Below are 14,156 nucleotides of genomic sequence, written 5' to 3'. Positions count from 1 at the left end.
TTCTGGGGCATTTTTTTAAATTTGATTTTGAAGGAGCAAAATGCCTTTATCCAAGAGTATATGTTTCTAGACGAGAATTTTGCATAAGCTTTTTTTATGACAAATATATCCTCATAGGGGCAAAGTTACTACCACACTAATACCACTAATGTTTGGTTAAATTATTACGCTAATTGCACAGAAAACACTTTTAATAGCCATCTGGAAATTTTACAGCATAATTATTGGTAAATAGGTCAATTTAACTTAAATTGGTCGGTTTCCCAGTGCAGATCTTTTACTATAGCTGTAAATCTGAACAGAGTACAAACACTTTTATGCAGTAATTTCCCAAGATTAACAAAACCACTGAAAACGATGAAAAATATGATCTTTATTACAATCTTTTCATTCACATCTGTTATTAGAAATGTTTGTATTATTGAACAGTACAATGAGGTGATTGGAATCAAATTACATGTCGATGCATAGTTCAAACATTCATCTGAAAATGATGCAAAATAGTGTGTTAATACACACTCCTCTGTCTGGCTTATAATGGTGCAAAAGCAGAACGTGAGATGAAAGTTTTCCAAAATAAAATCCAGGGCATTTTACAGCCTCTGGAAAAATCCCTTCTGATCCCAGTGCACCTAAATTATGAGTCAAAGTACAACATTTCCATGATAATCAGTCAATATACAATTACTAATAACCACGTTACCAAATAACACAACTGAAATTCACTCATCTAGTTGAAAAGTTAAAAATAAAACCAAAAAATCTTCCAGTTCTATTGTAACTATTGCTGTATCTGGCAAACCTTAGTGAAAATAAAGAAACAAAAACATACAAATCTGCTTTAAATACTCATAAAACAGTAATTACAAACAAAAATATTTAAGGCGTATTCAGTTGATTTCTGTACAATCATACACAATCGCATATTAGCCCTTTAGGGAGAAGAAATGAGAAAGCAGAACGAGTCGAGTGTTAACGCTTCATGAGTCGACAGCACTCCAAATACCAGCGTACGGATGTTTTATCAACTAAACATAATGGTGAGTAAATTCTCTTTAAATTAGAGTGATGTTGGTGGAATAACCTAAAAAAAAGGTCCTGTCGTCATTTTCAGCATCAACACGTGACTCTTACCCCTTCACAGAGCCCTTTGACAGCCCACCACTTCACATTGAAGACTTCATTTGAATTAAAATGTTTTAATTTTAAAGCCCTGATTTGTTCCACATTGGAACACTGAATAAATAAACAATGGGTTATTTAGAAAAATAAATTCATTGGGCAATCCATTTAGTTTCAGAACACATCGATGTTTGGTTTTAGTGTCAAATCTATGGAGAATTTATAAAAAAATAAACCGTCATGATTTAAAATTAATAACAAATAATGGTTTAATATAATAACATTTGGTATTTTGGTTGAGATAACAAAAAAAATCAATGACTTTCATGACAGCATGCACCAATTCTTAAATTAAATTAGATTGGTTTCAACTTTAACCATTTAATTCCCCAACAGCTTTTCAAGCTGTTTTTTTTTTCTTCTTTTTTTTGGTTTGCAGTGTTGGATTGGTTCACTTGTTCCTTTTTTTTCTGAGTGAGGCAGTTTTTTTTAATCGGAGGTGGTTACTTTGTCAAGGCTGCAGTGGCTCGGGGTCAAGGGTCTTTCCTCGCCGAGTTTGTCGGCGTCTGCTTTCAGCAGCGGGGAGAGATCTGCGTCTCCTCCCGCCTCCTCCCGCCGGGCAACCCATCAGTCACGGTGGGCGTTGGGCTGCGGCGTGATGCTAAACACCTGGATGCGCAGGTGTGAGGCGATCTGGAGGCACACGCCTGTGCAGTACCGTATCAGATCCACCAGAGAAAGTACCTACGAAGACGGAAAGGAGAAAAATGAGGTCTAGTTGCTAATAGCTTAACTTCGAAAAGCTATTATCCTCGAAACAACTTTTTTTCAGCCTTTCACAACGAATGGCAGTACATAAACAGCTAATTCTGGTGGAGTTTTGTTTCTGTTTAAAGGAAGTTGTTTCTTCCCACTGTCGCCACATGTTTGCTCAACAGCTGCATTTTCATTAGAAATGTGTGCAAAACTTTGTCAATATTCTGCAAAAAACCTCAATTGAGTAGCCAAATAGATTTCAGCTTAACTTTAATTGTAGGATTCTATGAACTTTACTTTTAGCTTGAACGTTAGTATCCTGGGAATTAAAATAACAACTTTTAACATTAATTTCAGAATAGACCAGCTAATTAATACAACTAGTTAAAAAAATAAGTCAGAATTAAAACTATATTCTATATTGAAGTAGCAATGTTTCATTGATATCTCCTTGAAGTACTTTGGGTTTTATTGTGTTGATTATTTTTATCAGTAATTATGACTTAAATTTGATTACTGCATGGTATACAAGAGTGTAATTATTAATACTCTAAAAATTATTGAGAAATTGTTTAACTTCAGATTTATCCTTCAGATATGATGCTTGTTTTTTGCAGGGAAAACTCAGCTGTGTCCCATAGCAAGAACGTCTGAGTAGGAATGGATTTGTGTTTGCTACAATAAACACCTGGGACTTTCCTGCAAGAAGGTAAGTTTACACACACATGTCTGCTTATTGTTTTTAGAAATATTGTTGTACTATCATCTGAATAGTAAACCTATTCAGATGTGCTATCATCTGAATAGGTAAAACTCTCATTTTGTACAAATGAACGTCTTTACATTAACTTGCTTGGGGAAGCTTAATACATCACCTTTAATCAGAATAAAATTGGTAAATCCAAATATTTTTCCTTTTATTGTTTTTACACCTAAACTGTAGAAAACTGTGGGACTGATTTCAGATTTGTAAAACTGATTCAGAGCTATAATCCTTTAAGTAATAAATATCTATTGTCCCTTAGTTTAAAACTTACCATTGCGATCCAGAGGACTATATGTTCATCGATGAAGCTGTTAAAATACTGGTTGAGGAAGAGGAGGCCAGGGCCGATGAAGGCTGTGTCTGGAAGATATAACTCACTCCTGGTCATGTGCGCTATCTGCAGATGAGAAACATGCGATAAAATGTCACCAAAAAAAAAAATCACTTTTAGCATTTTTGAGGTGATTTGGAGACACCAAACGCACCACCAGCTTGTTGGAGATCTTTGCGATGACCATGCCGAAGGTCAGCAGGTACAGACAGGGATGGTTCTCAAACAGATGGCTGGATGACTTCTTAAAAATGATGAAGGCCAGCGTGAGGACAAGGCCGATGTGCAGACCAGGAGTCAGGACGCTGGTGTCCTGAAAAGGAATAAATATTGTTAGCATCAGTGCTAAAACACCTCATTTATGACCAGCAGCTGCCACTTACAGCCACAGTGGAGCCATTCTTCCCAACGCCTCCATTCAGAATCACATAGAAGTAGTTGTAGCAGGAGTACAAGGCGCCTCCGATGATGCCCATGATGGGGAAAACGTACAGCGGCATTCCTACAACAGGCAGCTACGGAAACACAGACGGCTCAGATTAATCCAATGGCTAGACATCCAGAAGCTCCCTTACATACGAGCCACAGCATGCTGAGCGTGATGGCAGCGCAAAGCAAAAAACAAACAAATGCAGGAGACATCATCAGCTTTTTGAGCCAGATCATGTCCAATAGATGACCTGCTGGCACGGCGTTTCCTACCCATATTTACCTTCGCACTTCTCTCAATGACGTTAAGTCAAGCCTCCAAAGGCAGCACGGAGTGAAAGTAAAACACAAATTCTATTTAAAGGCTAGAAAACCGACTAAAACTAGAAAATAATGAGCTGTTCTTCACTCTGGAGACACGGAAACGTCCCCGTGTGCCTACAGTGTTGTTGCATGTGAGAGGACGAAGAGCGAGGTTCTCAGTTACCACGATTTCCCAAAGGCTCACGCCTCCGAACGCAGACATCAGGTACATGATGACGATGGCAATCTGCACCTCTGTGACGTCGACGCTGTGAAGAGAAGAGCAGTTCAAGTCATTGTTTGCACACACAATTTGATCTTTCTCAACAATTTTACATTTATCCACAAGCTTCAATAATATCCACTTTAAATCAAACTGAAAAGTTGCCAATCTACATTTCTAGATCTGTTGCAATAAGCAATTAATAAATTGAAACAAGCTCAATAACTTTCATTTTCATAATTTACGTTTTTCTCTTCAATCTTCACTCTGGTGTTTTTTGGTTTCAAATAGCCCTTTTTTTGAAGAACAGTACAGAGTCTTCATAATTAATTTTATTTGTTGTTTCTGTTGTTTTGTTTATTTATTTGAAATGTCTTCCAGTTCCAGTGTTAAATGTAAATTAGAATTTAAAGTTTATTTATCTTTGAGAATGTTTTCTTGCATTATCCGCCATTATATTACTTTAAAAATGACTTCTGGGACAATTTGTCGTCCAGAAAGATTGTTTATTGTGACAGGCCGCTACATTTCTGCAGAGCACAGGCTGGTGCAATCTAAAGGTTTTTAAAGTTTGCCTAATTTGATAAGTGTCTTATTAGCAACAGGTAAACTCCAATTACTCAAGCATGTTGAAGCACAGACAGAGGAATAAATGTAATTACTCATAATGTCGATGGAAAACAATATATGAGGCCAGACAGACTAAAATGTCTAACTGCTGCTGTCATTTAGAGCTGAAACCAATGATTATTTTAGTTTCAGATTACTCTGACGATTAACTGGATAAAACATTTTTTACTTTCTGCAGATTTTTCATGTAATCCTTTTTATACAACATTAGAAATTCATCTGGAGATGCAACAAATACTTAAATTTCTTTTTTAAATAAGAAAATCAACATTTTATTGACTAAATGTAGTAACAGCATTCTTTTAGTGATCATTTGTAGCAAAGGAAGAGACAAATGATCCAACATCAACATGCAAAAAGCTCAGCCTTTTCTGTTAGACTTAAAATCAATATTTACAGAATTTGAACTGTGTTTTTGATAAAACATATTTACAGACATGTTTTTTTTTTATTTTTTATCTTAGATGCAAAACGTATTTATGTTTCGTGCCGTTTTGGCTTAATTACTGCTCTGAGTGAGTTATTCTTGCAGCAAATTGCTTTTTTTTAAGTTTGTATAGTCCAGTAATGATTAATCGATAACTAAATTAGTTAAGAATTATTTCAGTGATATTTTGTATGAATGCATGACTTACAGCCCAAAGCGGAGGGTCCCGGATACGTAGGTCTGCCAGTGGGCACAGAAAAACATAAACATCCCAATGAAGCCACAGAAGAAAATCCAGTTTGGGTATCTTCCTATTCCGCATGAAATGCAGGTTCCCACAGCAACAAACACTGAAATCATGAAAACACAAATATACAACGTGAATTCTTCCCATTTTTCTGCTTGTCAAAGTGTACAATAAGAAAAAAAAATGGAGCAGAAATTGGAGATTTTGGCTGAAGGACCTGTGGAGACGGCATCGCAGCCGTGGTCGAACAGTTCCCCGAGCGGAGAGCTGCTGTTCGTCCTCCTGGCCTGTTTCCCATCAATCGCATCCAGAGACTGATAAATGAAGAGACCCAGAGCAGACAGGAGGAAGGCCCAGGATGGAGCCTGGAGACACGGAGCAGAAGAAAGAAAATCTGCGTTTCAACATGGCCGCTCTTCGCATCAACAGTCGTAAAATGTGGTGGAAACAGGTTTATTTTACAAGACGCTGATTGATTTTAGTGGGTCTAAAATCAATGTTACATGTTGCACATGCAACTCTAAACTTAACAGATTAAAAGTGGTGCTTGCTTCTAGAAAGTAAAGCTTAAAATGATCTTTGTTAGAGATATTACACACAATAATTTTGGGCGTCACCATGTTGAAATTCTGACTTTTTATCTAGAATTTTGACGTCAAAACCAACTCCAAGTAACTTGAACGCAGCATGAACACCAAAGCTTTTTATGGTGGAAATACATAAATAATAATGGTTTTGTTTTATTTTAAAATATTTGACACTTTAAACTGCAGACATTTGTATATATCTTAATTTGTATTACGTCGTAAATCTGAAAGTTTACTGTAAAAATAAAACGAAAATATATTTTTGGGGTTAAATATTCACCGATTTTGCTTTGAATTTTTTTTTAATTACTCCAGATGTCTCTTTAGAAACTAGAATTAGACTCATATCTAATTGTAATTGTGCCTGTATTGGAGTACATGGTGAAATAATGTGATATCTAACTTTGACTTGCTATCAGGTTCCAACATCTGATTGGTTAACCTGCACAGGAAGTTAACTTCTGACCAATCATCTTGACCAAGAGCAGCGTTTGCGCCACCAGTCTCTGATGGGTAAGCCTGACACGAATAAATTCACAATACGTTGAAGAGCAATCGTCTATTTACATTAAAGTCAAGATAATTATAGACAAATTCAGTCTGGGTGAGGAAATTGTGTGCAGCAGAAAATGAACAATCTGTCTGTACTTTTAACAAAAATGAACTTGAGCATAGCAGATAGCATAGATAGTTTGCAGCAGTGCAAACTATCAGTCAACAAAGCCTGTTTGGTTTGACTAATTGTTATCCGTAATGAGTGAAAGTGTTTCTTCCACTCCTTCTCAGCCTTTGTAGACATGCAGTGACATAGTTACTTTTACTTAAGGGATTCACGCCCTGAAGCAGTGTTTGCATTAGCGCAGCAAACACGAGACAAAGAGAAATGTTTGCAGTAGACACTGTCTGAAATGCTCTTAAACAAATATTTAACAGCTGAACAATCTGGTTCTGTTGAACATAGAAAAGTTAAATCACATTGTTTGACAAAAATACATCTTAGAGAGAAAGATAAGGGATATAGAGGGCAAAAGTGATGATCAATATGAACTAAAAGAACCTCCCAGTTCAGGTTTGACTATAAAAGTGGTTCCAGTTAGTGGTGGGTAATATGGACTCTGAATTTTATTACAATATTTTGCTGTACTTTTGCGATAACAATAAAGATTATAATTCTAAAAAACTATTTATTACTTTTTAGGTAAGAAAAAGGCCACAATTCTCACCTTGATCTCAGATTGTCTAAAAAAAAAAAAAAAGGTTAAAGTAATAGTTCTGATATTGAAGTCAGAATTTCTTGCTTTTAAAAAAAAAACTAATTACACAAGTTTAAAAACTTTTTGCACATGTCTGAACTTTAACTGGGGTCTGACTATCAGCAGGCTGTATGGACTTTGTTTCATCAGTTCTTTCTCATGCTTGGATCGGTCAAAGGTGCTTTTTTCTGATAAACCACAAACATATGTCTTATGGCTGTGGTAAAGTGACACTATGCACCCACCTCAACTCGATCATAGGTCAGCTGCAAAGGCCTATTTCTGCATTTCAGCTATATATGTACTAGGGATCTTATGTCTGCACTGTCTTTAGAGAGTTGTTTTCACAACAGCATTACTATAATGATAACGGTCTTATGGAATGGTGACCTAAAACAAGATTATGTTCCTAAAGGAGGTTTTGTCCCAGGCCTGCATCACATGAGAGGGGACAGACAACAACACGTCAAAATCTGTAAACTTTCCAACTACGTACGACCATTAATCTATTCCGCAAATCTGCTGAATCAAAACGGAGCTACTTAAATCATCCTCACCGCGTGATACCAATAAAGCGTTATATATTGTATAAATACAACAGATACAGACAAGCGTGATTGTCTTTAATTCGGCTTATATTATTCTTTAAAAAGCAGTCGCCTATTTAAAAAAAAATCCAAAAATAGACAATCGATTGCGTTAGCTTTCGCTATTAGGGCATTGATTTAATTGGAAATTGTTTTCACATATCAAATTATATTATACTTATATAGGCCGAATTGACAGGAAAACGTTTCTGATTTAGACACTATATTTACTTTCATCTTTTAGTAGAGACAGAGTGAAAGGCTGTCATGAACTATTTATTTCGGGCTATTTTTAAATGTAGTTCGGTACGAACGTGATCAGCGCTCGAGCCCTTGTGGAAAACTAAGCTCGATTTACTCACCTCTTCCGTTGCCGTAGGACAGTACCAAACCAGCACCACCGTGGACAGGATGTTTATCAAGAGTCCAACAATAGTCAGCGTGTTTGGTGCGACCCATGTCGGTATTTGTAGGACCAGCCAGTTCCAGTAGACTTGGCACGGAGGTTCGAACAGGGAGCGACCCGAAGCGCTGTATTTATGCTCCTCCAGCCGCTTCAGTTGTGCGGGTGACAGCGGCTCTGGCCACAGGCAATGTGGCATTATCCGTCCGCCTCGTCGCTCCTCAAAGTACCGTAACAAACTCCCTGGTTTCCCCAAGCCAGCGCCCTACAAAATGGTTAAATTGTTCTCTCTGCCGACTCCAAAGCAAGAGCAGATCATTTGGCTTTTGTTGCTCTCGGTGCAGTCGAGGCCATTTCTGTAGCGGAACCAAAATCTGCCGATAGTCTGTAGGCTGCAGATCGAGGTACAAGTCTGCAGGAAGCGGAGCAATAACATGACTGCGCACCGGGAAATTTAAATCTGCATGCCGGTGAACTGTGGTCACTATTTTATTAACTCATCTGCAAAAGTGTAGTATTTAATATTTACACTTAATCTGGCAACTAAAGTAATATTGCAACTATGTAAAACTATAGGCTTTTAGTCGTAGCAATAAAGCCTATATTTGTACCTTTTTGTTAAATAGATTAATTAAAAAAACAGATTTAATGATAAAAAAAAGTGTTGAGAAAATAATAAATATAAAAGCTTAGCATGAATTTAATTTAAATAAAATATGATAAAATAAAAAATTTTATGGTTATTGTGCGCTATACATCAGTATACTAGAAAAAGGAAATACTATAAAATGTAAGAATTAAAAATGTCTTATAGATATCCCTATAAATTAAAAATATTAAAAGTATTTCATAATTTAATAAAATCCGATTAGTTTATTATAAAACTGATGAAAAAAATCTGAAGTAATTTACTTTCTAATGATTTCTGTGAAACATGTATCAAATTACAGTTAAGCTATTAGGTAAATATTTATATAAGGAAAATAAAGTGAAATTATTATTTCAAAAATGACAAAATATGTGAAATAAAAAAATCAAAATATATTTATATATTTATATATAAACTGAGATTTACTCCAGTCAAGTAAAACAGCTTTACAAATATGCAATTATTCATTAAACATTTAACATGTTTATCTAAACTTGTAGCTGGAGATAGACACCAGGAACCCTCCCGACCCCACTAAGGGACAAGGGTGTACAGAAGATGGATGGATGGATGGATGGATGGATGGATGGATCTAAATTTGTTAAATTTAGTTTTCTGATACAGCATTTTTGTTTCTGCCACTGTGATTAACTTGCCTCGTTTCTTAAAAAGCCACTAATACAAGTTGATAAATATAATTAAAACTATCAAACATAGAAATATGAATTCATGGCCATCATTTTTATAAAACATATGAACTCTGAACACTAACACAAAACCAACACAAGGTTTATGTTCTTCTCATTAATGTATTTTGGAATATGTTTCCCCAAAACCAAATTGTGAAAACGCATTAAATCCACTCAAAAGAAGATAGGATAACAAGAAAAGACAGATGCAATTGGAAGGTTTATTATAGCTGCGGTTCGTAATTACAAAGGAAAAGGCATGCACATATGGTTGAACCTTGATCAGTCCAAAATAAACTCAAAGGTTTAGGTGTCATGCATGTGAGTAAACTTCTACATTTCCTCACAAGGAAAAAAAAAAAAAAAAAAAAACGTCAAAGAATAAATCAGGTTTCTTTCTCCAACTTTACCGAAGTCATTCTTAAATTCATATTAACATCAATAATTTAAACATTTCTGTTTCTTTTCTATGGAACTCCCCAAAGAAAAATAACACATTCACTGACCAAACCCAAGAAAAACCCACATAAAATACCTCAGACATGAGTTGCTGTTCATTATTCCTTATTTAAATTTTTTTTTTCTTGTTCTTAAACACTAAAGTAGGTACTGAGGTGATACATTATTTCAAACAAAACAGGGAGCGAAATGAGATGAAATGACTGTGTTTTTATGGCAACAACAAGCTTCAAACATGCACACAGCATTCCACACCACAGACCAGAACTCCCTCCACCAGAACCGATCCATTCATCCCGTTCCCATCAATCCGCCGTCAGTGTGCTGATCCAAAAAGAGAGACGAGAGACGAGGGTCGCTGATGGTAAACGAGTTTTGCAAAGTTAGAGCTCCTTTTTGCAGTGGTTTCAGTTTCATTTGTCTTGCTCTACGATCTTCGACTCGTTCATGTATTTATCAATCAGGTGTAAGGGTACGCCACGCTGCATCAGCTCGAAGAAGGTAAATCCCCCTAAAGAACAAAAACAGAGTTATGATGATGTTGGCATAACTAGAGGTGACAATATAAACAGAGAAAGCTTTAATACTGAGCCCTATAGAATTACTTATATATTTAAATAAAAGCCTTAAATAGGAAATTTGTTTTTACTGTATTTTGATAATCTCATACCAAAGCAGATTGGAAAAAATCTAAAGATAAATTTGAGCAATTCTAAGAAAATTACTCGTTCCCCCTTTGGCAACTTTAACAATTCCTATCAATTAAATATAACCAATGCATTTTTAAATTTGAACTTCACATTTTAAGTTAATCAGGGAACTTCTAATTAGTACCGTATTTTCCGCACTATAAGGCGCATCTAAAAACCTTCAATTTCCTCAAAAGCCGACAGTGCGCCTTATAATCCGGTGCGCCTTATATATGGACCAATATTGAGCCACAACAGGTCTAGCAACTACGGTAAGCAGCCGCCGATTTCATTTTGCCCGTAGAAGAAGAAGCGTGCGGTGCATGCTGGGATAGTTGTCAGAACGCTGGTTTGTTAATTAAGTTTGACTGACCTATCTACCTACCGACCTGATAATCAGGTCGTCTGCAGATCATTTAGCACCACGTTCTCCACGAACATGCTGTGCGCGAACGAAGATGGGTGACCATTGTCCGGCGGCGGCGTGTCGGTTGGTCTGTGTTACCCAGAAAGCAGTTGGGCACAATATCGCAACACCAACACCATGAGTGAAAACAATGACTGGGGCAGCCTACTATATAAAGTACTTGGGGACCACTTCTTTATTATTACACATCCACATTTGTACGGGACGGGTAGCAACCGTAACTTTAGCATCTACTCTATGCGCCTTATAATGCGGTGCGCCTTATATATGAAAAAAGTTTTAAAATAGGCCATTCATTGAAGGTGCGCCTTATAGTGTGGAAAATACGGTAATCAAATATTTTGTTTTCCTGTTGGGTAACACTTGACATGACACTGTCATAAACATGACAAAACGCCTGTCATGAATATGAAGGAGTATTCATGAATGTTTATGACTGAAATGTCATTTGATCAATAATGATGCTTTTAATGCAAAGTTACATTAAAAGTCCATTAAAGGTGTCAACTACGCATTAAAAGTGTCATTATTTACCAAATGACACTTCATGACAACAGTCATAAACATTCACAAACACTCCTTCAAATAAAGATTTACCCCTGGGGTAGATTTGATTTATTTTTTTAGTAGTGTCATACACCATAGGTCTGGATAAATCAATATATTATAATGGTCGGCAGCAATAAATAATACATCTGGTAGAATATTCAATACATGGAATATTCACTGCACTCTGATTCTGACCCTGGGAAATGTAGGCAGAGGAAAGAATTGTCCAATAACTTCTGGGCAATGTTTATTTTTCCTTTTATATCTAATTTGCTTTGCATAACTAACTGACAATGTTACTTTATGCTGAATAGAACCAGAAAAATACTGCAACTTATCAAAAGTAGTTCAGGTTAACTAGGATTTTGCTTTAAACCCATAAACCTTGAAATTTTGTCCCCAGATCTCTGCAGATTCATGCATGTTTTAGATCTCGTTTTAGTACAAAACCTGAAAAGTGATGCCATACCCAAAGTCTTACCTTTTAGCATGTTCAGAAAATGCATTTATTTTATAAGGTATTTATTTTATTGTTTTAAACTTCATTCCACTATTGTTGTTTGTTGATGGGACACCAATATAGAAAAACATGGAACTAGGACTTTTTTTTTTTTACAACCATGCACAATTCAAGGTTCACAATTCTGCAAAATCCAGATTATTAAATGACATAATTATCAATCATAATGTTTTTCCAAGGAGTTGGATCTTTTCAGTGACTCTATTCAAGTATTTTACCAAGATACCGTATTAAAAAAAAAGTAAATTGAAAAAAAGTTGCAAACTACTTTTCAGAGTCAAGTTTTTTCTCAGTATCAGATTTTATCAGTTTAATTTTTTTTCTTTTGAACAAATGTAATGGCCCCAATGTAGCTCCATAATTTGATAGTTTCATGTTAGTCTCGCAAACTGGCTCATTGGAAGCAAATCAAAAAGACATGAGAGATGAGTCAAGACTTTTTTTGAGTAGTGCAAGACATTTTCAGCAACTTATAACATCAATTGTCCTCAATTTTAACTCGGTTGGAATAAAAAGTGTACTCACCTCGTCTCTGTCACAGCTTACATGAGAAACAGTACAACATTCAACCAATTTCAAAGCAGAATTCAGTAAATATAATCAAAATTGAAATATTTAAATAATCCAGACTCTGACTTTACTGGTTTCTGCTTTCAGCTGCTGCTGTCCTTCTAGCCGAGAAAGCCAGGGTTACACAGGCAGACCAATAGGTGCACAATGAGTGAAATAAGCTTCATATGCTGAAACCATATGAAAGCTTACCTTATCTTTTATATGAGAACATACATTCACAATTCTTGAGTTGGGACTGGGGGGAAAAGAAGAAAAGAGGGGTTAACCCAAGTTTACATGGAGTTATATGTGTGCACCAGGGAGTACAGCTGAGTTATTACTGAACTCTTTATATGAAGCGTTAACAGAACAAAGGAGACACTGGAATCTGTGGAAAATAGTTTAAGATGGAGACGTGAATTAATAAAATGCAAGAACATCATTGGTGTGTGAACTGTGATGAATAGAATGGCAGGTTTGGAAAGACACAAACATAAGGGATGACATTGTGTGGTGGTGATATGTCACCAAAATATTATTTACACTGCACATACTTTAACGGATTATCATTATTAAAACCAAGTTGCACCAAATGTTTATGAATTCAAACATGGCCTGGGATTTAATCTAAAGCTGAGAATGGCTGCTGAGATTCAGACAAATGATCAGTTTGTTTTTTTCTTTTAGATTTAAAATTTATTTTAAATACACAGTATGCCATAAGTTTCGATACATAGGAAAATGTAAAATGTATATATTTATTTTATATTTCAGATACCCAAGAAGATGCGTTTGACCGAAAAGCAAAGAACTGAAATTATACTGATGGCTGGATCGGGAAGCAGTTGCATGGTTGCACAAAACTTTAACAGAAAACATGGAGGGAGCGTCACACACGACACTGTGGCAAAACTTATATGCAAGTTTCAGAAAATTGGAAATGTTGCAGATCAACCATGAAGTGGTCCAAGACCACAGAGTCCCACCAAAATAAAAACGGTTGTCCAATATAAAATGTTTATTTTTTTTCTATGAATGGAAACTTATGGCCCACCCTGTAGAATTCTGCCAAACATCTCACTGGTTTAGATTTAGATGGAGAGTTAGAGAACCTGAATTTCCAACCACTCTGTTCGATTTGATGGATATTGCCAAAATATATCTCTCCTTCATTTAGTTTAGCTCAGTTTTGAAAGCGACTTTATGGCGTTACAGCTGCTTTCCTTTTTTTCACAATAAAAACAAACATTTAACACAAAGGTATACAGAATTGGATGTTCTTTGCTTTTTCATAAGAACATTTCATAGGTGAAGGTTATAGACGAGCCAGGCTTATATTTCTGGCTCATCTTTTAATTCACCACAACAAACCAGAGTAGCGCCAAGCCAACATTAATGCAGATGATGCCTACTCCATTCTGCCGTCACATCTGAACAAAACAAGATACTTGAACTCTTCCATTTGAGGTAAAGACTAACATTCAAAATAAGTATTTGGCCTTGGAATCTTCTAATTTGGGCTTTTTGGGTCAGGTATGAACATATATATCTATATATC

At 35.9% G+C, this 14,156-nt stretch overlaps 2 protein-coding genes and 1 long non-coding RNA gene across 22 annotated transcripts in view; 1 reads left to right on the top strand and 2 right to left on the bottom strand.

The window, feature by feature from the left end:
- Window positions 1–353: 353 nt before the first annotated feature.
- chpt1 (choline phosphotransferase 1) lies at window positions 354–8,481 on the bottom strand. The gene is made up of 8 exons (XM_008400506.2): window positions 8,024–8,481; window positions 5,452–5,599; window positions 5,196–5,337; window positions 3,892–3,976; window positions 3,359–3,490; window positions 3,130–3,288; window positions 2,916–3,041; window positions 354–1,866 (listed from the first exon to the last, which is right to left on the bottom strand). Exons 1-8 carry the CDS (start codon window positions 8,261–8,263, stop codon window positions 1,750–1,752), a joined length of 1,149 nt encoding a protein of 382 aa, XP_008398728.1. The 5' UTR covers window positions 8,264–8,481; the 3' UTR covers window positions 354–1,749.
- LOC103459174 (uncharacterized) lies at window positions 1,883–14,111 on the top strand. The gene is made up of 3 exons (XR_532688.2): window positions 1,883–2,587; window positions 6,241–6,334; window positions 13,373–14,111. It is a non-coding gene; the product is annotated as an uncharacterized LOC103459174 (long non-coding RNA).
- The window catches only part of mybpc1 (myosin binding protein C1), a 31,869-nt gene continuing 27,316 nt past the window's right edge, over window positions 9,604–14,156 (bottom strand). For 19 of the 20 annotated variants that reach the window (XM_008400507.1, XM_008400510.1, XM_008400509.1 and 16 more), the window contains one exon: window positions 9,604–10,372. In XM_008400507.1, the coding sequence (XP_008398729.1) occupies window positions 10,275–10,372 (98 nt within the window). In that variant the 3' untranslated portion in view covers window positions 9,604–10,274. Of the gene's footprint in view, window positions 10,373–12,808; window positions 12,855–14,156 lie in introns of all 20 variants that reach the window. The other variant, XM_008400517.1, reaches the window with a different exon arrangement.

This window comes from Poecilia reticulata, linkage group LG23 (genome assembly GCF_000633615.1).
Source record: "Poecilia reticulata strain Guanapo linkage group LG23, Guppy_female_1.0+MT, whole genome shotgun sequence".
NCBI lineage: Eukaryota > Metazoa > Chordata > Actinopteri > Cyprinodontiformes > Poeciliidae > Poecilia > Poecilia reticulata.
This window is presented reverse-complemented; position numbering and strand designations above follow the sequence as displayed.